The 26,854-nt window shown below is 37.6% G+C and overlaps 1 protein-coding gene across 2 annotated transcripts in view; it reads right to left on the bottom strand.

Moving 5' to 3' along the window:
- The window catches only part of GBE1 (1,4-alpha-glucan branching enzyme 1), a 246,815-nt gene that overhangs the window by 148,519 nt on the left and 71,442 nt on the right, over positions 1 to 26,854 (bottom strand). For both annotated transcript variants that reach the window (XM_046648014.1, XM_046648015.1), the window contains one exon: positions 16,427 to 16,542. In XM_046648014.1, coding sequence (XP_046503970.1) covers positions 16,427 to 16,542 — 116 coding nt within the window. The remainder of the gene's footprint in view (positions 1 to 16,426; positions 16,543 to 26,854) is intronic.

The raw sequence follows: 26,854 nt of genomic DNA, 5'->3' as shown, positions 1-26,854 counted from the left end.
ATCTACGTACTTAAAAATCAATAAACAAAGAAAGAAAAGGAAAAAAATAAGATTTGAGGACATCTTATGTTGAGGACAAAAAGAAGATTCTGTTTTTTAAAGCATCATCATCTAACAGTGTGTGCTAAAGAGTAACAAGAGTCCTTTCAGCAGTTCTCAAAGCGTGGCCCCTGCACTAGCAGCACTGGCGTCATCTGGGAACTCGTCAAAATGCAAATTCTCAGGCCCACCCCAGGACTACTGAATCAGACACCTGGGATGTGCCTTACAAGCCTGCGAGGGGATTCTGACACACGCTGAAGTGTGAGAACCAATACTTCAGGGTACTGTTGTTACACAGGTTTCTGCAGAAATGCAAGTGGATGGGATGGATGTGGGGAAGGGAGAGAGTCTACGAGTAAAGACAGCATCTACCCACAGTATGACCACCACAGCAGACGGCTGAAGGCCATCCAACTTAGTGGAACGGAACTGGGAGGAGGGCAGAGCACTGCGCAGAGGAGGGGAAGGGCCTGAGAGGCGGCATGGTGAAGACGCTCCTGCGAAGACACCGAAATCACCAAAATTACTTTTGTTTAAAATACTCTCTCTGGATTACAAGTGAAGCATTTTAAGGTGCTTTGTCTTCCCCATATTTTATCATTTTACCCTAAAATATCCTTTAGAAAAGATAAATTTTGAGAATACAATTCTTACTTTAACGAGATTCAGTTTACTAATGGTTGCTTTAAAAACGTTTAACCAACTTACCAGTTTTAAAAGCAGTCTTTTTCAAGCCCTTCTAATATTGTGTAAAATGTAAAAACTATTCCTTTATTATTATAGCTTAACAGATACGAAGGAAAGATTGTGAGCTAGCACTTATCTGATGTTCCCACAGAATTGATTTTTTAAAAAGTGAAGAATTAAATATGTTTATTAAAACTTCTCACCACCAATAAAAAAATAAATTATTAGAGCCAATACCTATTTGGTTTTATTAAGAAGGGAAGGAAATCACTCTTCCTGAGCCCTAACTTAAATGGTAGGTATCTCAAATGCACCCAATCCAGCTGTGCCATGAATTCCATTAGACAGGTAGTCAGTTTACACGCTCAGTTTTGCTATTAAAGAAAACCAGGTTAGAGCCTGGCTGCTGACAGTCGCAGATTCTGCTCAGGATGCTTTTACATCCCACACTGCTATATTTACACGAAGTGTTTTCATTAAAATCCTACTCTTATTTTATGCAGAAATTGTTGTCAAACTAAAAATAACATTAAAAGTGAGACTGGCATTTCACGATAATTTGGACATCCTTCAAAAGGTGGCAAAATTTTAAGCCTCACAGAATAATATCTAATGAATTCCAGATTGCCTTAGGATTTTACTTTCATTTTATTTGTTTAATGTTGGAGTTTACAAAGTATTACAAAGATCTGAAGTATGCCATTATGACTGCACATTATTAATACTAGCTACATCCTTTAGTGTATATTACTAATTATATCAGCCATATCCCTCAAATTTTCCTTTTTATTAAGAACACTTTCTAAGATATAATGAAGTAACTCATAGGAGTTTTAAAACAATGTGTTTCTATAGCATATAAACAAATAAAATAGTGACACATTTTTACAGTTGATCTGAGAAGTATAAAAAATTAAAGTTTCTAGTGCAAGGTTAATTCTTCTATTTTCTTAAAAAGTTCATTTTAAATAGATATGGAAGTAAATGTTAATTGTATTTCAAAATCAATCCTCCATTTTTTCTTTAAGACAGACTTGCTGAATTTTAGTTGGACAAATGGCCCCAAGCTAAAACCAAATCTCCCAACATACTTTGCAGGTAGAATGGCCAATGTGACTAAGATCTGCCCAAAGGGATGTGTATAGAAATGATGTATTCACATCCTTAAAAGGGAATACCTTGACCTTGTTTTCCTTTCTGCAGGAAACACAGACAGAGAGATGGTGATATTGTTTATCATGTGGATAACACACTTGGAGATGGAAGCCCAACAGGATGTAAGGAACCTGGCCTGCACATGCACACGGAGCAGACACAGCCTATCCACACAGCACCCACTGACCTGAACTCCGACTTCAGAGAGAAACAAATCCTCTATCTTGATTAAGACACTGTTATTTTGGTCCTTGAGAAAGCAAAATAACCAATATCTTACCTAATGCAATGACTGAGGAAGATACCTATCTCCCGCTGAAACAACCTTAATAAGGAGTAAGAAATTCGTAAAGTCAACCAAATGCGCTCCTGGGCCAGCAAAACACATTATAATCCAAATATAAGGAATAGCACAGTGGAGCCCCAGCACTCGTCTCACCTGGCTCACCTCACATCTCATTCTGTCTTCTTAACCGTATTCATTACCGACTTCTCCACCCATCGTCCATCTAGCCACACCAGCTTTATAAACAATTGGGTTTCTTTCATCCTCGATCCACTCAGTTTTTCCTTGTGGATACTTTAGACTCTTACTTCTTTGACTTCTTAATGCCACTGACGTCCTTCCAGGTACCATGTATGGTCTCACCTAGTCACCAGGACCTCGCTTTCTGAACCTTGATCCTTCAGCAGACCCCAAGCTGATAAGTTCAGCCACAGAGATAAAACATAAATATATTTTCACACTAGGTGTAGGGACAAGTCTATGTTTAAAAACTAAAATCCCCCTTGCCTTGTAATGTTCTGCCTTACATAGCTAGAAAGCTAACTAACTACATATATACATGCATGCTTGTATACAGATATACACAGTGAGGAGCAAATCAGGAGATCAAGCTGTGTCAATTTGTGTGCACAGCCTCCTTTGAGGATCTTCACTGTGAGCTGCCCTCACATTGATGTCATGATGTCACCTACGAGAAGTTGTGATTCCATCAAATACCTAACTTGAAATACATACACACACATATAAATATATTACTTATATTAGCATCTGTTCTATTTAATATTCCTAACAAAAGATATCAGATTGTTTTCTATGTTCTCCCAGGTTTATTACTGTCATTGCAACTTACTGATAGGAAAACATGAATTCTAAAAACATATTAGGATTTGCAAAGGTTTATCATGTTAGCTGAGGGCTATGCTTGGCAGTGTTTTTAAACAGAGTTATCAAGAAGTCACAGGAAGTAATTAATAAATTATAGCAACATAGCAAAATGGTTAAGAACACAACCTCTACAGTCAGACTTCCTGGGTTTTTTTTAATTGAGATATAATTGACACATAACATTAGTTTCAGGTGTATGACATAATGATATTTGTATATTTTGCAAAATGATCACCACAATAAGTCTAGTTAACATCCATCACCACACAGTTAAAGGTTTTTCTTGTGATGAGAACCTTTAAGATCCACTCTCTTAGCAACTTTCCAAATTTTAATACAGTATTATTAACTATAGTCACCATGCTGTACATTACATCCTCATGATTTTTTATTTTATAACTGAAAGTTTGTACCTTTTGACCCCCTTCACCCATTTAACCCACCCCCAACCCCTGCTTCTGGCAACCACCAATCTGTTCTCTGTATCTATAAGTTTCTTTGGTTTTTCTTTTGGATTCCACATATAAGTGGGATCATACAGTATCCGTCCTTCTTCTCTGACTTATTTCACTTAGCACAGTACCCGCAGAGCCTATCCATGTTGTGGCAAATGGCAAGATTCCTTTCTTTTTTATGGCTAAAGAATATTACATTTTATATACATATTTATATATGACATTTTCTTTATCCATTCATCCATCGATGGATGCTTCCATGTCTTGGCTATTGTAAATAATGATACAGTGAACATGGGAGTGTAGATATCTTCCTGAGTTAACGTTTTCCTTTGAATAAACACCCAGAAGTAGAATAGCTGGACCACATGGTAGTTCTATTTTTAATTTTTTGAGGAGGCTCCATACTGTTTCCCATAGTGGCTGCACCACTTTACATTCCCACCAACAGTGCACAAGGGTTCCCTTTTCCCCACATCCTCGCCAACCCTTGTTATTTCTTGTCAGACTTCCTGGGTTGGAACCCCAGCTCGACCAACTATTGCAACCTGTGTGATTTGAACAGTTTATGTAATCTCTCTGTGCCTCAGTTTGATGATGATAATATAGATCTTCCTGATAGGGCTGTTATGAGGATTAAATGATTTGGTTAATATTCATAAAGTGTTTAAAATAGTGCCTGGCACATAGTAAGTGCTATAAGATAAATAAAAGAAAGAAAGGAAGCCTCTGACAAGGAACAAACCTGATTATATTTATAGCCTAGTTTAGGTAATAAATTCTGGATAGTCAATCATAGCATGTTTTAAATTATGAAATAATTATTTTACAAACTGTGTTTTTTTGTTTTTGAGGAAGATTAGCCATGAGCTAACAACTGCCACCAATCCTCCTCTTTTTTTTGCTGAGGAAGACTGGCCCTGAGCTAACATCCATGCCCATCTTCCTCTACTTTCTATGTGGGATGACTACCACAGCATGGCTTGACAAGCAGTGTGTAGGTCCACACCCAGGATCCGAACCGGCAAACTCTGGGCCACCAAAGTGGAATGTGCAAATTTAATCGCTGTGCCACTGGGCTGGCCCCACAAACTGAGTTTTTAAAGGAAGAAAAACAAAGAGAAAAACCACAGGAGAAAAGGATTGAATCAACAGGTCTGTGGGATTTTTTTCCTTGTGCTCGTCTCTGAAGGTGACCTTTGTGGGAAAACGTACGTTATTTGTTCTCTGAGCTGTGCATGATTAGTTTCTTCATCATACACAGACAAATTAGGAAGGCTGCTGTGGTGCTCAGAAATCATCCGTTAAACAAAATCAAAATTAATGATAAAATTGAGTTCCCTTTGTGTTTGATTTTCATCTATCTGCACTCAATTATAAACAAGCTATCAAAGAAAACCACCCATTAGTTGTTAATTCATAATGACTTCAGAAAGCAATCCCTACACTGCTATTGATATCTCACTGACAACCTCTTACTCTCTGCAGGGCTTTAGCTGAGAAGGAAAAGGGAAAACCAAACCACGTGATCCAAGGGCCTCCCCCTCCGCAGCCTGGCCGCGGGGACTCCAGGGCGCAGCACCAAGCTTCGTTTACACAACATACACGTCTATAGATTTAAAAGAGGCAATGGAACTTTTTCTTTCACCATAATAGATTGCTCCTTAAGTAAAACAGACATAGATAACGTAAGAGTACATCCCAGATTTCTATTCCGTTATGTCAAACGGGAATATTCTTCAAAGTTAGAGAAAGTTTTCAAAGAGGAAAGTGTCTAAAACAGAGACGATATGTGCTCCACCAGGAGAGAAATAACATCTAATTATTAATTTGGGATAAGAGTGACATCATCCCATAACTGGAGTTCTCTCCCTTCATAGTACGCATCTAAATGACTAAACATTCTGACCTCTGGCACATCCCACAGTAAATCCATTTTGCAGCCTCCTAACTAACTGGTTGTGAACCATAAGGAAAAAGAATTATGTGCTGTCCATTTAGACATAGGCTGATTCAAAGAAATATTAAAAACAATTTGGGCCTTGATTTGCAATAATTCTAAGCCCTTATTTGCAGATTTATACACATTTAATGTATATTCTTCTTACTTGAAAAAAAAAAAAGAGACAGCGTACAATTTTTAAAAAGTAGTCCTTAAATGACAAAGAAAAATCAGCAATTACAATGAAAATGGCCAGAAGGAGAGGGCTGGAGGGTGAGGAGGTGAGACAAAGCTATAGGACTCGAGTAGGATGGATATTGCAATTGTACAACTCACTTAATTTCAAGTTTTCTGACAGATAAGAGGAAAGGAGGAACTATGAGAGAAAAACAAGCATTTCAAATCTTCAGGAGAAAGGCAAACTTTTTCCTAATGTTAAGATCTCTAAATGGTGACTCACAAGGATCTTCATATTACAAACAACATAGAAAATACTAAAGGTTCATTAAGACAAGCTGTGGTTTCCAGACCAATATTGGCTCATTTGCGTTTTTAAAAAACTTTTTTTTTACTATGATGTCAACAGGACTCCTCTTAGAAATAACAGTTCTATAGGTTTAAGATGCCTAAACTCAAAGGATACAATTTAAAATTATCAACGTGTAACTTTATAATTTTTTTCCCTTTCTGTATGATGCTCACATGCAAAAATTATTTCCAACAGCAGCAAATGCACTCCTCTGATGGTCCCTATCCATGCCAGCCATCCAGTCAATAAAATTTATTGAGTGGCTTCTATGAATCAAACATTACTAGGTCTCAGGGATACAAAGAAGACAAAGACAGCATCCCTGGCCTCAAAAAGTGCCACCTGAAAGTACCGCTCACCACAGCGAGTGAGGAGAGAACGGGCCCTGGAGTGGTCTGTGGCAGCCGGGGCAGTTGGTAAGCGAAGAGTGGAGTTTGTGATTATGGAAAACTTCACCAGAAATACATGGAACGTAAGCTCTATCTCAAAGACTGGGAGTTTGTCAGCCTCCTGAAACAGGGGAAAGCCATCCCACATAAAAGGGATGCTGCCTTTGCATTTGCTAAGACATGACCAGAATAGTGTTTAAGAAACTGCAAGTAATTCAGTGTGGGTGGTTACTGGACTGTTAAGGATTGAATGTTTGTGCCCCCCCAAATTCTTAGGTTGAAAACTTCCCCCCACCCCGCAATGTGATGGTATTAAGAGCCAGGGCCTTTGGGAGGTAATTATGATTAGATGAGGTCAACAGGGTAGAGCCCTCATGAATGGCATTTAATGCCCTTGGAAGAGTCACAAGAGAGCCTGCTTCCTCCCTCTGCTTTCCTCCATGTAAGGAGAAGATGCCAAAGAGTAGCTGGCAGTCTGTACTCCCGAAGCGGCTCTCACTAGAACTCTGCCATGCTGACATCCCGGTCTCAGATTTCCAGCCTCCAGAACTGTGAGAAATAAATTTCTGCTGTTTATAAGGCACCCAGTCTATGGGACTTTGTTATAACAGCCCAGACAGTCTCAGATAAGGATAAAGACAAAGCTGGAGAGGAAGCCAGGGGCCAGAGCATTGAAGGCTTTGTATGGCAAGCTAAGGAGCATGGAATTCATCCTGGAGGCCAGTGTTGTTCAGTTATTTTAAAACAAAGAAATTGTTATTCAGACATAATCATACATGAGAGCCCAATTACAGAAGAGAAAAAGGATCTCCTTGTTTCAAGTGACTGCTGGGGAATCTGAAAACTGACCAGGTTAGCTTCTTGACACACAGTTTGAAAACTCTGGCTATAAGCAAGTCGGGGGTCAGAAGAGTTCATCACAAATGGTTTAGAGCAGACAAGTAAGAGGAACAGATCTGCAATCTCACAATGCTGACCCTAGCTATAATATGAAAATGAACTGGGGTAAAAAAGAGATCCAGGAAGATGAGTTATGAAGGTATGACCTTTCCAGGAAAACAGTGAAACCGAAACCTGTATCAGAGCAGATGGTAGTCAAATTTTTAGAAAATCAAGGATAAAGAGGAAATCCAAGTGACTACCAGGAGAAAAGGTCAATTACAAACAAAAAGAGTAAGAATCAAATTATCAGGATTCTTATCAGCAATGCTGGATATATGACAAAAAGTGCAGCAACGTCTTCAACATGCTGAGAGTAAATAACTTTGAATCTAGATATCAATAATAAGTAAACATTAAACCTAGACAAAATGTGAAATGCATAAGATCTCAAACCACTGCTAAAACAATTCCTACAGGTTGTGCCAGAGGAAAAGAAAGTGTTAACAAGTCAGCTGCAAAAAACAATGATTTATGACGAGTTTGAGCTGGCATTTATGCTCTAGATGAGAAGATATGAATATTAGTGAGAAAAAAATGAGATCAGTAAGGGTCAAAGTCCTGAAAAAAAAAAAAAACAAGAAAGCACAGATTAAAGAATAAATTGGTCACTATTAAAAATTGTTTTTTTTAAAGTAAGATATGTAGGATTTAAGAAAAAGCAAAGAAGAATCTCCATCAAAGGTTAGCAATTGTGTTGCCCTGCACGTTTTCAGAGTAATATTACCTGAAATAGATTCACTATTTTGGTTAGTCTCCTTTATACATCTAATGTCTTCATAAGTCAATACAAGTCAACAGACCACCAAATCCGCGTAGAACCGGTTAATTCCTGTTCAGTCTTGGTTGGCTTTATATTCTTTTATTTCTTAACTGACCCCTGACAACCTACTGATTATTCTACATCCATTAACTCCTTTAAGACCAAGCTTAAAATGTATCTCTTCCCATAATTATTCCCTAACTAACTATTCAGTCTGTGACCTTTATTCTTCCCCATCTTTCTACTTCCCCAAGAATCTATCTCTAATCCTTGTCCTCAATCTCTCTCATCTCCTCTCTTGGGTTCTTTCTTGGTTCCACCAATATTTAGCGAAAAATGAAGAGAATTAAATCACTAACAAAAAAAAAGAAACAAACACATATTCCATTTACTTATTCCTGCTTTTCTGTCACCAGCTTCTCAAAACATATAAGCTTCTTCCACTACCCCCTTACCAACCACAGAATGCTCAAGTAACTCATTTCATTTGTTTATGGGGAGTTTTCTCCATGTGGACAATAAATTCAAAATGCAGGCATTTTACCTTTTATTTCTTCACATACATCCAGGGAGTTCAGTGCAATGCTTCAAGTGCAGAAAACATAAAATTAAATATGTGCTAAGATATTAAGAAAGAAAAAGAGCAAAATTTGATGAAGAAATTAATGTGGAACAAGCTAAAACAGAAGGAAACACTCCCACTTTCTAGCTCATCCATCCTCTAGGCAAAGAGAGTTACTCTGTAGACTGGCAAATACACTGCTTTGGAAATTTACACATTTATTTTGTATTTCCTGTCAACATTCTAGAGAGGTTCAGAAAAAAAGAAAAGAAAAATGAATCAATTAACAAGCCTTTATTCTCATCTACAGAGGAAGACTATTTCCTAGTATGTCATTTAGGTTCATTAACATTCACATTGTATTTTGCAAACACAAAGAATGATAATCTCCATGGTAAGGGAAAGTGCATCTAATTCTAACTATGCATTCTCCCACAAATTAGATGTTTCAGGGTCTTACAGGTTGATTAAGTTGAACCAGGTAACAAATCAAGTGAATAAAGGATTTTCTGTGGGTCATGGAGAAGAAAATCTTTATCACATATAATCATATGTAAAGACATCACAAGCAAGAAAAGAATGAGTTTGACCAAAATCCTATAATCATGGCAAATGATGAGAACGTAATGACCTAACTGAGGCCCTAGAATTATAAAATATTCTTCTATCCAGTAGATGTGCTTTTTTCTTCTTCCATTTAAAGAAAAGTGCTGAGACATATGAATTAAAAATCACAAACCTATCAAACTCTTGTTGAACTAAATAACAGCAAAGAAATGCAAAATGTATTAACAGAAAAAGAAAAGGAGGCAACAAGAGACCACACATTTCAACAAATTTTTGGAAGAGAGAAAGCAGTTGCAGTGGTAAGAGACTAAGGAGACAAGCAAAAATTACCATCTGGTATTGCAGAAGAAGAACCTGAAGAGGGGTGGTCAACCTGCCTCACAGAACCCCAGGAGACTCGGCATCTGGAAGCCCCTAGTTCTACGAAGGTCAGAGGCGGTGTTAAACAAGGGCACTGCACGCTCCGGAGCAGAGCCTCTTCCTAACAGACAAACGTGTATCCCCTCAAAACACCACCACTCACCCCTCAAACTGGAGGTCAGAGGTTCAGTCTCTGAAAAACAAAGAAAAAAGGTTCCAGACCCAGAGACAATGTGCACAGCAGATGGCAGAGGTGAATCACATGTTTGAAAATAGGAACACTAAGTGTCTTACTGAAAGGAGAGACTCTTGTCCTCTTTCCCTGCCCTTATCCAAGGATGCCAGTAGCCAAGTACAAAGTCCTCCCCTTCATGGCCCTTCCATCCACCTTGTAGGAGGCTGAAAGATTCATCTCCAGAAAAAATACATGATCCCAGAGAAAAACTTTCACTTACTGCCATCAACATAAAGACTGGCTCACTTTCTGACTGCCCAACAGAGAGGCTCAACAGGAACAAAGCCCCATCCAGGTTCGCAGAACTTTCAATAGCCTTTTCCTACCACCTTCTAAAATACGACCATATAACCATGGACCACCACACATTTGAAGGCAGCCTGCAACATGAGACAGACTAAAAGAAACTCAGGAAAAGAAAACCTGAAAGAAATAGAACAGAGAGTGGTGGTCTCAAAAAGATAAAAGTATCTTTGGACATTTAACAATGACAGAATTTATGAAAAAGGGAAGAGAACAAAACCATGTTATTAGAAATTTTAAAAATCTGATTACAAAAATAAAAGCAGTTAGAAGATAAAGTAATTTCTCAAAGTGGAACAGAAAGTCAAAATGATGGGCAATTTGAGAGAAAAAGATAAGAAAATCCAGGAGATCCAATATCCAAATATTAGAAAGTCCTGAAACAGTGAATAAAGAACGTGGAGAGAAGGAAATGGGAAAGAAAGAACACAAGACAATATTCGAGAAATGAAGGTGCCTATGAGGTAAGGTGCCTATGAGGTAAGGTGCCTATGAGATTAATCTTCTTAAGCAAATATTCAGGTGTTAATTTTTCAACATGCCACATCCCTCCCAAAACCTCTCAATGGCATCCTTCTACCTAGCAATTTCATTCCAACTCTCAATAATTAGTTTCACTTTACTTAACCAATCTGACCTCTTACCCTCTAAAACCCAAAGTCTTTCCAGAAATTATCTATCTCCTTTCTATTCTCTGGGACGGTCACTTTAATACTGTTTTTTCAGCACCCTGAAAAATGGGGACAATAGTCTCTATACAAAAAAAAAGCAAATATGGTGTAAAATGATTTGTTAAATCTGAGACAAGTTTCAAGTTCTACTTCCTCTGCATCACTGTTTTTCCTTCTTTTCTCTGTGAACTCTTAGCCTGACCAGCAGTGCAGCATCAGTGTTAAGAGCATGTGGGCCAGCTCCATGGCTGAGTGGTTGAGTTTGCGCGCTCTGCTGCAGCGGCCCAGGGTTTGGATCCTGGGCACGGACATGGCGCCGCTCGTCGGGCCATGTTGAGGCGGCGTCCCACATCCCACAACTAGAAGGACCTGCAACTAAGATATACAACTGTGTACGGGGGGTGGTTTGGGGAGAGAAAGCAGAAAAAAAAAAAAAGAGTTAAGAGCATGGACTTTGCTGTCAGACAAGCCTAAATTCATGTTCAGGTCTACCAGCTACTTAAACTCTCTAAATTTCAGGGAACTCATCTAGGAAATGAAAATATAATCACAATACCTTCTCTCATAGTATTACCATGAGGATTAAATTAAATATGAATGTGAAGTATCTCAAATTTTTTTCATCTGTCTTATCTAAGAAAATTGCAAACAGAGGTATTAGGTTTTGTGCCACTCTTCTCCCCATCAACTGTGTAACATCTAAATATAAATAGAAAAGCAACTTGATCTGCTCTGAATTGTGGCCCCTCTCCAAACTCACATAGTGAACCCCTAACTCCCAATGTGATGACATTTGGAGATGGGACCTTTGGGAGATAATTAGGTTCGAATGAGTCATAAGGGTGGGGCCCTGATGATGAGAATAGTACCGTGTGAGGACTCCGCAAGAAGGCAGGCATCGCAAGCCAGGAAAAGGGCTCTCACCAGAACCCAACCATGCTGGCTGATCTCCGACTTCTAGCCTTGAGAACTGTGAGAAAATTAATTTCTGTTGTTTAAACCACCCAGTAGTATTTGGTGATGGCAGCCCAAGCTGACTAATGACTAATACGTGATCCTTTGAGATGTTAAAAGTCTGCTATCAAGAAACCTCTGTTCTAGTCCACATTGTTACTGATTTGCAAGGAAAAGTTAAAGTACACAAACGTCCTAAACACCGAAAAGAAGACAACTCCAATTGCCATTGTTACTCACTTGGGTATTGTTGAAACAACTTTTAGGCCCAAGATGGAGTTGTTCCTGCCCCAGGTGCCATGTCAACAAACCAAAACTTAGATAACTTCCATGTCCCAATAAATGCTCCTCTTGACCAGAAACACAGTATATCCATTCAGCCAATCCCCAAATGCCAAGCCAACTCTGGGTCTTCTCACCCCAAACAAGGTTGACTATGTGGCCTCAGCCAGTTATTTTCTATTTTTCTTTTCCTTGTTCTTTATTCTTTATCCTATAACAGCTTTCTACCTTCTGCCCATTTTGCAGTTGTCCACATGGAGAGACCGTCTGCTTCATGAAGTGTTAAAGTTTGTTTCTATCACCTAAATCGCCTTCTTAAATCATTTTTAACAGTATTAATTGGAAGGATAAAAGAAGAAAAAATGATAATCAAAGACGAGAAAAAGAATTCTTCACAGTCTGCCTCGAATCCCTCTTTCAGGTTTACTTTCCTGGACCTCTTGCTTTTCCCGACCTGAAGTCTTCCTCTGACCTCCTGAGCTACATTTTACTAGTTAGGACAGATCCACTTCCCACCCAGCTCTCTGCCCCAGAGGCTGACCTGTGTGGGCCATAATCCCCAGAACGCTGGCTTCTCACTGGGTTTGGCCAATGTGGAGCCCCAGTCAGACGTCAGAGAGAGGGAGGAACGTGCTAAAGATCAGAGCGTTTGTGCCTTCTTTCTCTGGTTCCTTCCCTGAAAGTTTACCACGAGTTAACCATGTCCCTCAGCAAAGCTCAGTGCTCCTCTCAAGATGAAAAGCATCTTCGTCCATGGGGGCTGCTATCACAAAATACCACACGCTAAGTGGCTGACAAACAACAGAAATTGATTTCTCACAGTTCTGAAGGCTGCGAGTCCAAGACTGGGGTGCCAGCATGGGTGGGAGAGGGCCCTCTTCCAGGTCACAGACTTCTTGCTATATCTCCTCCCACTGGGTTCTAGTAATTGATCCCTCGCTCCTTGTGGCCTAGGCAAGGTAACAATCTGGGTGCTCCTAAGCCCCCTCAGGCCACCCTCCTTTGAACTCTCGTGTGCATCCCCTGCGTGCTCAACTCTGAAAACAGCCTTTTGGAAGAAAAAAGTCCTATTCAAACTGTCCTATTTTGAGCGTGCCATTTGCTTCCTGTTGGGACTTCGATCAATACACACACTTTTATTCATGCAGTACCCTCAAGTTAAAATATCCTTCTTCCTTCTATCTCTCTGGTCAACTTCTAAACATGTTACAAAGCATGCTTGAATGTTGCTGCCCCTCTCTTATTTCTCCTGTCACCATCACAGAATGAATAGACCGTTCGCTCATTTTTTGCTCCAACAGCACTTTATTTTTAAAACACACAGGTACACACACACACACACCGCATATATATTACAATTCAGTACAAACATCACGGATCAAGGACAGCATCTAACACACAGCAGACACTCAATAACCGTGTTAAATTCCTATCAAACAATTTCAGAAGATTTTTTTAATATAATAATGTTTTTAAGGTGTACATTTTGATATAGTAAACAAAAATATCTTTACAGCAGTTAGTTTGGCTACATATGCAGGAAAAAAAGCGTTAAAGATATGAATAACGTATGTCTCACTACCCTTCAGGAACATACCCTTCTATCCTATCCTTACATCTTCATAGCCTGGAATGTTTACTTCACCTTTTATTAATTCATTTTTAAAATATTTTCTCTTTGGTTAACTCACTTAAAAACATAGAAAGGAGACATTTATATGACCATAGAAGCAATTAGGTATCTTCTTCCAAAGCATTCACCTGAAAAGACCAATTGTTTTGCAGAGGAAACAAAGCTGTTATTTCAACGGCAGGTGACAGTTCCTTTTTCTTAATGGTTACCAGATAATTCATAAGAGAAACAGCCTCAAGTGAGTTATAAAGGTCAATCCCTTGTGGACTGAAAGAAATTTTCAAGTTCAATTTAAAATAAGATTTGTAATTACCAAGATAGACTACCTAGGGACAACTTCAGATTGAAAGGCCAAAAACCTCAAGTTAGTTGATTTTTTTATAGAGAATTTAACCTCTCCCTCAAAGAAAATCTGACGCATCATTCCCCATAAATGAAAAACCAATTACATCACTATTTCAACACAATCACAGCATCTAAATAACTCCTCAACATTGGAAACATTTAAACACTACAAATAACATTTTGGGCCTAAATTTCCAGTTCATCATCCTCACTAAAATTCTCACACAATAATAATGAAGAAAGATTACACAAAAGTTTACTTGATATTTGTGGGACACTTATTTGCTGTTAAACATGGACTTTAAAAGCCAAATGAAATGGCAAAAGCCACTCTTTTTTTTTTTACTATCGGATTATTTCATTTTATCCAGGTAAAATAAACTTTGGAAAGAAAGCATAGAATAGTACATAGCATTTTACAAAAGCAGCTTAGTCCATTTGGGCTACTATAACAAAACAGCACAGACTGGGTAGCTTACAAACAACAGAAATTTATTTCTCACAGTTCTGAAGGCTGCAAGTCCAAGACTGGGGTGCTAGCATGGTTGGGCAAAAGCCCTCTTCTAGGTCACCGACTTCTTGCTGTATCTTCACATGCCAGAGGGGCTAGGGACTTCTCTGGAGGCTCTGTTATAAGGGGGCTGATCGTATTCAGAGGGCTCCACCCTCACAACTTAAGAACCTCTCAAAGTCCCAACTGCCAGTACCATCACATCAGGCATTAGAATGTCAACATATGAATTTTGGGGAGACACAAACATTCAGACGACAGCAGAAAATATAAAAGATTTGGAGTTGGATGGGAGAGGTAAATGCCTGTCATTATTCCCAGTATATATCAATAATCATGCTTTCCTAGGAATCCGTTATTTTTCCCCATGCATAAAAACAACATATCAAAATTACTCCATTTATTTTTTCATGCAAAAAGTAGGTAAGGTGGCAGAGCTCATAAATTTCCTAATTTAAGAAGGCAGAAAAAAAATTCTGCAACACTTTAAAAAATTAGTAAGTTTAGTTCTTTTAAAAACTGGCCATTAGACCTACAGCAACAGTGAAAACAGAGCTAGTACAGTTGCCTTGCCTCACAGTTTCCATAAAATCAGGCCTCATAAACCAGAGAAGAATCAAGCTATTTGGTCTATTCCTTCAAAGACTGGACCTAAAAATGCTTTAACATTCAATAAATGTTTCTCGAGTGCCTCCTCTGTGCCAGACACTGTTCTCAGAACTGAGAATACACAGTATTAGCAAACAAAACGGCAAAGGCCCTGCTCTCGTGGAGCTTATACTGACTTAGAAAAGAGATTATTTATATTAAATTTAAATCCCTCTTATTGTATATCTAGCTACTTTTTCTCTTTTTCACTGCAGATTAAAAAGAACCTTGGCTGCCGTCCCATGTTAAAATGTCTCTTTATTCCAGACAGCGTGCTCTTCTGGTAACTATATTATGTGTGGCAATATTTCAGTAATTTTCAGATACATTTATAATGTCACTACTTGCAAAAAGCAAAACAAAAATGGCAAAACAAACATATGATGCATTTTAATTTTAAGTATACTTTAGGTAACTCTAAGTTAATATTGTTAAATAACAAATGCTAATAAAAATAATATTTCAGTCATAGGACTTATCATCGTAAATGCTACGAATGCTATTGCACGTCTAAGGAAGAGACAGAGACACAAGGGGCCTGGAAATATTATATAATTATATGAGCATGGGCTAAAATCAAGTAAATGTTAAAGGATTTAGATAGCTTCTTAAATAATCAAAGCCCAAAATCTCTAATGGTGGCTTTGGGACCCAGCCTTCAAGCTTCCCTTGAAGAGACAGGAGAAGCTGGCTGTGTCAGCTGTGCAGACCCTGAATGCAGAACCGCGTGGTCAGCCAAAGCAGAGGGAGTGTGCAGGACGCTCAGCCTGCCTCTGAAAGGCAGCCCGAGGCTGACCCAGGTGGCCTTAACACAGGAGAAGCAGAGAAACAGGAGCACCATGTCAAAGATAACCAGAAAAATCACGTCCCCAAATTGCAAGTCTTCCATGCACCACAGTGTCGCCTCCCATTTATGTGGCTCATCACAAAAACAATTTTATCAAGATTCTCTTTACAGGTAAAAATTATCTCTACATTTGGTGATTTGAAGACAGTTTTCCTTTTTCTATTAAACTTTCCATTTTCTAGATAAACCTCTGCAATACTCAATCACTCCTTATATGAAGTTTGCAAAGTTGATGATAATGCAAATAATCAGTTTGGTGCCTTACCAACCAAGCAGTTCTAAGCTAACACATTTTAAATATTCCTGCATTTGGACATTTAGACTGTTTCTCCCACAGTTATAATGTATCAGTTTGCATTCTAATATTTTAAATCTGACTTTGCAAACAGTATAAAAAGAAAATAAGTTCAAATAAAAATAGGACGGAAGAAAGTACCTTTAATTTGGATCCATGCGGTACCAGGAGGGATTTATTAGGCTTTGGTGGGATATACAGATCCCATTTTCCATAATCCAGTTTTTTGTATGGGTACGAAAATGGATTCCAATCATCTAAAATAAAAAGAAAGCTCAGTTAACAACAGCATGATGGGACCAATATTTAATGAATTTCAAGCAAAGAATAATATGCTGCCTACTCGTACAGAATCAAATTATCTAAAATATATTGTTTTCTAAGGTGTTAATCAAAACACTGTACTAGCCATTTAGAAAAACCAGGTTATTTTTAATTTAATTTTTAAAAATGTATTTGAAAGTTTGTCCTTTGCCCCTTAAAATTAAAGATCACAACATTTTCAATTACGCTTTCACCTCCAATACTTCTATCAATAAACAAAATGTAAAAGAAAATGAAGAAACACCATAAACAAAGATAATGTGAAAAAAATTGGGGCCGGCCCCGTGGTGGCCCAGTGGTTAAGTTCTCGAGCTCCACTTCTGTGGCCCAGGGTTTTGCTGGTTTGGATCCTGGCCGCGGACATGGCACAGCTCATCAGGCCACACTGAGGTGGTGTCCCACATGCCACAACTAGAAGGACCCACAACTAAAATATACAACTATGTACTGGGGGAACTTGGGGAGAAAAAAGCAGAAAAAAAACAAAAAAAAGAGATTGGCAACAGTTGTTAGCTCAGGCGCCAACCTCTAAAAAAAAAAAGTAGAAATGCACTGTAGGCTATTAGATAAGATACATGTCATGGTAGAAAAAAATGATGAAAAATAATTAAGATCATATTTGGGTATATTTACCCAAATTCATAAGCATGTAACAGAACTGAGTTAAAAATCTAAAGAAATGCCTCAAGTGAGAAAAGTAGAAGGTTGGAAACTATAGGGGGCAAAGATTGGATTGCAGACCCTGGAAGAAAGCTAAAACGAACAACGACTGACCCATGCACACAGGGACACCTAACATACAACAGAGGTGGCATTACAAGTCACTGAGTAACGGACACGGTTAATAAGTGGTGCAAGAACATTCAGTTATTCTTATGAAAAAATGAAATAGATGTCTACTTAATAATATGCCCAAGAATTATCTGAATATAGATTAATGTTTAAACATGATAGGCAAAAATGTAAAATGCTCAGAAAAAAATACAAGGAAATATTTTATAATCTTGGGTTTAAAAAGTGTTTTCTAAACAAAATACAAAAAAACTTTCACAAACCATTAAGAAAAAGTCCGATAAATTTGACTGTTAAAATTATAAACTTATCTTCATAGATAGATGGATGGATAGACAGACAATGACAAGACAAGCTACCAACTGGGAGAATATATTTGTAATGAAAATGCCGAGAGAGACCATCCAAAATATATGCAGAACACCTATAAGCCAATGAGAAAAAGAAAACAAACCAATAGAAAAAGAGACAAAGACAGTCAGCCAATAAACATATGTGACTATGCTCAAGCTCACTCATAATCAGGGAAACAAAAATTAAAACAAGATGAAATGCCATTTCCCACCCATTGGACTAGCAAAAATTAAAAGTTTGAAAATATCAAGTAATCAGCAAGGACATAAAATAACACTGCAGCTGAGGGTATAAATTGGTGAAACAATTTGGCCTTTTATAGCAAAGCTGTATTAACTCTAAGGCCCAACAGTTCTGCTCCGAGGTAGTAACCTAGAGAAATTCTCACAAACGTGCACAAGAAAGCATTCAAAAATGTTCGCTGAAGAATTGTTTGCAATAGCAAAAAATAGAAGCTATCAAAATTTAAATCAGCTACAAAATGGGTAAATATGTTGTGGTATAATTAAACAACAGGATGCTATACAATGATATAAAGTGAATGGATTAGAGTGAATATATCAATATATACAAATAGCTGAAACATGAAAGTTAATTTTAAAGGGGTCTTGAATACCATTTATATTAAGCTCAAGAAATATGAAAAATAGTAATATATAATACTTATGGATACACATGTATGTAGTAAAAATATCAAAAAAGAAATGAAAATGTTAAGCATCAAATTCTATGGGTGATTTCCTCTAAGTAGAGGAAAGGGAACACAGGAAGCTTCAATAAGATCTGTAACATTTTATTTCTTAAGGTAGGTCATGTATACAGAGATGCTTATTACGTTATTCCCTGGTTGTTTATGCATAAAATATTTCATGGTTCTAAAAAAATATTAAGCAGCTCTGTGATGCTATGCACTCAGTGTTGTGACGTTAGATTCTCAAGCGAGGAGATAACAAAAGCCTCAGGAAGCTCACTCTGTGCCACGATTTCCTTCCTTACACACAACTCTTTCACCCCATCAGCTCTAAGGATCTTCACTCCCAGCCAGTCTGAACGTTGGGGGGAGAGTCGGGTAAGAAACAATATTTAATTAAAGGTCCTTCTAAACGTTCCCCTGCTCCCCATCATGAGGACAACGTGAACATGTCTAAAGGTGGTTTACCTTCCGGAGCAGCTCCATGGGCCCTGTGTTGTTACACTCTCCTGCTCCTGAAATCTCAAATACATCTCACCTATACATGGTGTGACATTCCTTTACCAAAGCAAAGAATTTAGGGGATAATTAGAGAGAAAATAAAGCTTGAAATATGAATATCTGGGTACTATAACGCTTTATACATTTACTGACTTTCTTTCTAAGCTTATCACTTAAGACAATTAATAAGCTTAAGACAAGCAGCAGATCTTTTCCTGGTTAGTTAGATCTGAAAATAAAGGGTACAGTTCATTAGCTCATTCATTCATTCATTCATTAAATACATACTGAGTGCTTAATGCAGGACCTGCTCAACGCTAAATTCAAAACTATGTTAAGAATGACAGTCATATCTCTTCAAGAAAAAGTTAGAGTAACAGTGTACCAAAATGAATAGTAAAATTTATAATGCAGGATACACTGAAAACTCAACTATAAACAAGATTTTGTTGCCTTGAAACTTCAATTATATGTGAAATTTACATACTCAGATTTTTTTTAAAAACTGTTTCAGTAATGCAAAAATCAATGTGTTTTTGAATATTCGTTTTTGAATATCAATTGAACTAGTTCTTCAGCTTGTAGTCACTTGTTTTAAGATCTATTTAAACAAATATCAATATTTGTATAAAGAAAAAATACTTTTACTGAATCACATTTTCCTTTTCTACCTTAGAGATCTAAATCTCCTAACGCATGCGTTGATTATTTGTAGTAATTCTACATTGTGAAAAAATCTCTTTTCTATCATCGTCAAGAGTTTCATTTTATTAGCACACCTCCACTTCATGGACACTCTGCTGACTTTCACTATAGGTACATTTTTCTTGCCAAACTCCAACCTTCAAAGAAAGATTTAGAACATCCTCACATATCCCCCCAAAGAAAATCCATTCCACCAACCACAGTAAGGAATGTAGAGTATGCTAAAGATTTCATATGGGAGAGAGGGAGGAAGCGTTACAGGGCATCGTAAGAAACTTGAGATTTTTTCATTAGACAATTCTCTCCCCACGTAAATCCCTCTTCAGCCACACCACCACCAGTCTTTCGCCTCTTTGAATCTTTCTCCAATTCCTGCTCAGCCCTAATTTTCCTCATTCTCCTTACTTTATTAGTGTTGCTTCTTTCCATTTAAAACATGGACACCAACAAAATACCCACTTCTACCATACTGCGTGCATATGAAAAATTATTTCCAATAAAACCAGTTTCTCCCTAAAATGGGTTTCCCAAAATAGCTAATAAGAAAATGAGCTTTTCTCCATAGGATACTCATATCTAAGGCCCAGAAACAGAATAATCAAAAAAATCATTGGATTTGAACCTGTTCTTATAAACCTATTGTTAAACACTTAGTCAACAAAGAAGGAGCCATCGTTAAGGTATGCATAGGTACAGCTGCAGGAACCAACTGTGGAAGTCCCCAATTAAAAGTGAGCAAACAAAAATTCAATGTCAGATTATTGGTTTAAAAATACAAATTAAAAATGAATTTTTTGTTTTCGAATAAAGTTTGCTTTAGAAAAACATGGAAGGCAAAATAATACAAGGTGAAACACAAATTTTAGGGAAATTTATGTCTTGTGAAATAAGTCATGAGACTTTATTCCTAAATATAACTAAAAACAAAGTAATAATAAAAACAACAATAATAATGATAAACAGTTCTAAGCCATATTAGACTATATCTAAAGAGAACAGTTTTAGAACCAGACTACTCAAACATTTTTCATTTTAATTTTATATGACTTACATTCTGAGTACACAAAACAGAATTAGTTTTAATTAAGCACTTAATGCAAATCGTTTGTATCCCTATGTAGGCCTCAGCATAGACCAAAACCTCCCATCACCACATGTGACAATTATCTGCTTCTCTATCAGGCACAGAAGTGCACATTGGGAGCTCTGTAGTTCGGTGGTTCTCAAACTTCAGCTCACGCCAGAACCACCTGGGCTTATGAAAGCAGCTTGCTGTGCCCCACCCTCAGAGTTTTTGATTCAGTAGGCCTGAAGTGTGGCCTGATAATGTGCATTTCTAACAAGTTCCCAGGCGATGTTGATACTACTGGCCTAGGGTCCACACTTTAGAAAGAACTGCCCGGTTCAATCGGTGTGTTCAGGTGTTCTCTACTCTTAGCTTTGTGGGTGATCTTCTAGATTAAATTAGATTTACAGATGACCAAGTCTTCTAAACCAATAGGTCAAGGAACTTCTGAAATAAAAAATATCATTTAATAATCCTTCAAGGCAAATAGTACATGAAATTTAGGATTTAGGATTTGGAAATGAATAGGGTTGTAAAGCCCAGAAGGATGACCAATGAGATCAAGATTACACAACAGATCTGAGATGTTAAAGAATTTGAATGTATTAACACGAGAGAACAAAAATTGACAATCTGAACATGAAAAGATAGCATATGAAGACCAATACTCAATATACTGTTTTTAATGTCTATAGAGAATATTTTCTAGAATATTCTCACCAAGAGATAGCTTAGTTAAAGTGTATGGGCCACTGATCATAAAATGAATAAAAATTTGAAGGCTTTTACTTAGAAAAGTAATATTAAAATTTTTAAATGTTAACATATTAACTCATCTTCCTTTCTCTGCCTCGTTTCCTGCCATAACCTAGACATTGCTAGGTTGGAGGGTTAGGAATCCCCAAAACAATGTGTGTTTATTATTCTGATTTTGGTAAAATGTTATTGTTTCCTGCTTGCATAAATTATTTTATTATAACATTTTCTAAGACATCTGATGTTTATCCAGTTAAGATCAGCTGACATATTTTTAAAGCAAACATTTTAATAGATATTTTATTATTAACAGGCTCAAATTCATCACATATTTGATAATGCAAAAGATGCTATTTGTCCATAGTCTCAAAACCAGCAGACAAAATTTAAATCAAGAAATGGAAAAGAAATGATGTGTGATGCACAGTTTAATATGAACTGCAAACATACATTCGGCACAGCGATCAAACGTTAACTAAGGTCACTGCATCGGGCACACAAACTCTAGATTTATCCTAACCCAACAACCTTTCTTGTTCTACTGTAATAATTCTCACATAAAATTCTTAAATGTCAGCCTCTTTCAAATATTCTCAAACTCTTTAACTCACAGCAAAGTATTTCTCTTCATCAGCACTTAGCCACCTCATTTCTCTAGAATTTTTGAGTTTAACATAAACTTTCCTTATGCATGGTTGAAATGGCTCCATCTTACTATACAGAGCCTTACACCTTTGATGCAGATGCCAATGTGCTGAAGAACATGGTCCACACTGGGGCCAACTGCTGCCACACACAGGCCTCACCAAGCAGAGAGGTAAGCTTCCTGGTGAATGCAGCAGGCAGGGTTAATACAAGGCAGTACTGGCCCATATGGCAGGTTTCACTCACTTTGCATCTGAGTGGACGTCCCTCACGTCATAACAGTTGTTAAATATTTGGAATACCACCTCCTTAAAGTAAGTCAATACCCTTCCCCAACATAAAATGTTATTTAATTGTTTCAAGGGTTTTTTGGTTTTGTTTTGGTTTTTTTTGAAACTGTATTATTTTATAACTAAGGAATCCACTTCTACGACTGTCAGGAAGCCCAGGCTGGATTAATAGTGATGAGTTCTGGAGGTCACTCCACTCCACTCTGGACTTTCTGGTTATCACCACTGTCCTATCTCCAGGTCAACTGAAAACCCAGACCTATGAGGCTTCAATCTCTGCCCTCCTATTCCTGGAAGGTGCCAAAGCCAACTATGTAGGAGGATTTTCCAGAGAAGACAACTTTGTCTTCCCAGAAGACAAATCCTCCACTTTGCTCTATGAGGCAGATAGCAACCCCAAACCACAGACAGGTTGGGACCTGCGCAGGCCTCAACTGTTCCCAGGTTTTTATCATGCAGAGTTTACACAGATTTATAATGCAAAGTCACCTTGCCAAGATGGAAGTTTGGGGACTTCTATCATGTAAAGAAGCATCCACTCTGTTCTCAAAAAATTATAACATCCGGAACTGGAACTTCCTATGGCATTGCCCTTACCCAGGGTGATGGGCGAACCACACAGCCTTTGGGGATGGAGGATGGAGGACAGCAGTCCTTCCAACATACACCCCTGTACTTTTTGATCTTCACCTCTTGTTCCCCTCCAGATAATTCTTCCCCTCAGTTGGGTACCTGGGAGTCATCCTTCTTCAACTTCTGCTCGCAGTTGGTACCCTGGGAATGACCTAAAGACCCCCAGCATTATTTCTTAGGGGAAAGTGCTCTTCACATCCATTAGTTTAAGTTAGCTGTGCTTTTCAAGACAAAATCTAGAGTATGCCAGAGCGCCACTAACTTCAGAACCAACAGGATACTAGCATCTCCTTATTTTAAAGAACAATAGGGCTGAGTCCTGTGACATGTAGCTTTCTGGAAATAAGAGAACAAATCAAATAATCTAGAGCTTCACTTATTAAACTGTTCTTAAAGGCATGCACAGAAGAAAAGGGCTCCATGATCAAAAACAGTGTGGAAAATGTGACCTTAAATTAACCATATTCCTTTATTATAGGAATAGTATTTATATTAATGATACTTTTTATGAAGGGGGTAATAAACGAATGTATGTAGTTGCTTGTGATTTCAAAAAGCATGAAAATATAATCCAAAAACAAACAGAAACAATCATACAAATGTGGAGGGAGAACACAGATTAGTAGTCTTCTAGGATTGTACCTTGTTATATTATGACTAGAGAACCAGGTAAACAAGGTGCAAAATTAGAAAATTTAATAAGTCAAAAAGTAGGCAACATAAGAAAAAAAATCCCTTAAAATGGAAACAAACTAAAATAAATGAACCTGTATGATGGTATTTGCAGGTGGGGCTTTTGGGAGGTCATTAGGTCATGAGGGTAGAGCCCTCATGAGTGGGGTTAATGCCCTTATAAAAATAGACCCCAAAGAGATCCCTGCTCCCTTCCACCATGTGAGGACACAGAAAAAGACAGCCGACTATGAGCCAGGAAGATGGTCCTCACCAGGCACCGAATTTGCTGGTGCCTTGATCTTGGACTTCCCAGCCTCCAGAACTGTGAGAAATGAATTTCTGTTGTTTATAAGCCACCCAGTCTATGGTATTCTGTGTTGCAGCCCAAACAGACTAAGACAGAGATTATCTCTAGTTTTCCATATACTAAGAAATTTTCCTAATAAATATTTAAAAACTGATGTTACGAAGTCTTTGTACACAAATACTTGACTAAATCTCTTTGTTATCAATTATAAAAAATAATCTTATCAAGTAAAGGATATGATTTTAATTTATTTATGGTTCTAAACACAGATTAACAAACTACTTTCCGGATAAGCAGTTCCAGTTCGTACTCCCACCAGCAGCATATGAGAATGCTCAACTACCCATATCTTCATCAACATTGGGGATTATCATTTTAATAACAAGGCATGCCTGCCTTGCTCAACCAAGGTTCACTAAGAGAATTAAACCCTAATGCCCTAAGGATCCATTGTATGCAATAAATTAACTTCTCTTCAGTGCATCTAGTACAGTGTTCGCTATGTACCATACTTAGGAGAATTAAGAAAAAAGGCATTCAAATCGTTTTCTGTGTTCTGTGGTTCAGACGCGGAACCAGCAAGAGAAAAGTTGCCTCTCATTATTATCCTAGCTGTAACAGAAAGCTTTTCATACACAATGTTTTCATTTCTTTTCAAAACAGGCTATAATTATAACTTCTGATTATTTTCTTTAATCCCATTGCTATTTGGGAGGAATTGGGTGGTGGATATTATATTTTCTTTTAAACTTTTTCATTTATTTCTAGCTTTACTGAAATCAATTTAATAACGTGGTGTACCTTATGGCCTAATACAGTGGTAACCAATCCAGTTATTTATTGATTAATCTATTTATTTTTAGCGGTATAAACCATTCAATTATCTCAAAATAGATTTTGTGGAAAATTCCAGCACAGAGACTGTATAAAACACGTAAATGCAGAGCTGCTCTGCTGGAAGTGCCCCTCCCCGGCTGGACCTCCGCCTCACTGCTTACTCTCCCTCTCAGAGCCCACCACTGGAAACGCAGTTCTAGAAAGTGCTTCAATGTGTGATCTATCCTTGTAGATATTCCACAGATCCTTGACAACATGTAATTTCACTTGTTTTAAATTCTCCATTTATTTTTAGTTTACTTGATCCATTACAAGTTAAGAGAATATTAAATTCTATCATGACAATTAAGTCTGAAAATTTATCCAATTTCTAACAACTCTTGCCATCTATACTTGACCAAAAGTTAAATGTTATTTGGGACCTAAAGATAAGGCATCTATCTTTGCTGTGACATACATTATTGATCTCTATGCCATTTTACCTGGGTTTGTTTTTGGTCTGGATTTGACCACCCTTTTATTTTATAATATTTCAGTGACAGTAAAGCAGAGGAAAATTAATGGTTAAAGCTGGGAAGAGGTATGTTATTTGCTTAGAAAGAACACAGAAAAGGACAAAATAGAAAGGAGAAAGAATGAGAGAGAGGTACGAATGCAATATGGTGGATCATCAGAAGCAACAATGGCATCCTATGGGCCAAGGTGGCCCTCGAATATGTCTTACCTGGCCAGTACACTGAACTGTATCCCTCCATGTCAGCAACATCTGGGGCTGAGCAGAGGGCTCTCTCAGAGCACACACTCTAGTTCACTGTTATATGCTATATCACTATCAACTGCAACTTAACTTATTTCTGACTTCCCTGGCTTCAGCACAGAATTAAGTTTAGAAACTCTTCTCTACCCGCTAAAATACAATCTTTCATCTTAAAAATATTCCACCTGAACCAGCCCCCTGGTGTGGGGGCATGTCAGGGGCCTGTCGTAATCAGGAAAGCAACTATATAGGTTTCCTTCCACCCTATAGCCACCTATGAAAATATATCAATGAAAGTAAAATAACATTTCTAACATGTCGAGCAATGCAACAGAAATAAACCCATGTGTCCATGGTCAATTAATGTTAGACAAGGATGACCATTCAGTGATCTTTCCCCAGCATTCAATGGGGAAAGAATAGTCTTTTCAACAAATAGTGCTAGGACAACTGGATCTCGACATACAAAAGAATAAATTTGGACCTCTACCTCAAAACATAACAAAACTAACTCAAAATGGATCAAAGACTTAAATGTAAGAGCTAAAACTATAAAAGTCTTAGAAGAAAACACAGGGTCAGCATTTGTGACCTCAGTTCTTAAATATGGCAACACAAGTACAAGTAACAAAAGAACAAAATGATAAATTAGGCTTCTTCAAAATTAAACATTTTGTGTGTCAAAGGACACTATCGAGAAAGTGAAAAGACAACCCACGGAATAGAAGAAAATATTTGGCAATCATATATCTGATAAGGGACTGAAGCCTAGAATATACAAAGAACGTTTACAACTCAATAATGAAAAGACAATCCAATTTCTAAAATGAGCAAAGGATCCGAATAGACATTTTTACAAAGAAATTGTAGAAATGGCCAGTAAGTATGTGAAAAGATGCTCAACCTCATTAATCATTTGGAAAATGCAAATCAAAACCTCATTCACATTAGGATGGCAATAGTCAAAAAGATGGGTAATAATTGTGGGCAAGGATGTGGAGTAATTGGAAAACTCATTCAATGCTGGCGGGAATGTAAAACACTGCAGCCACCTAGGAAAACAATCTGGGAGTTCCTCAAAATCTAAAGATTGAATTACCATTTGACCCAGCAATTCCACTCCTAGTTAAATACCAAAGAGAAATGAAAACATATGTCCACATGAAAACCTGTGTATGAATATTCATAGCAGCATTGCTCATAATAGTCAGAAGTTTTAGTAAAAATAACATAAAT

Source organism: Equus quagga, chromosome 21 (assembly GCF_021613505.1).
Source record: "Equus quagga isolate Etosha38 chromosome 21, UCLA_HA_Equagga_1.0, whole genome shotgun sequence".
Classification (NCBI taxonomy): domain Eukaryota; kingdom Metazoa; phylum Chordata; class Mammalia; order Perissodactyla; family Equidae; genus Equus; species Equus quagga.
Note: the sequence above shows the minus strand (reverse complement) of the source record. Positions and strands in the feature narration are given on the sequence as shown.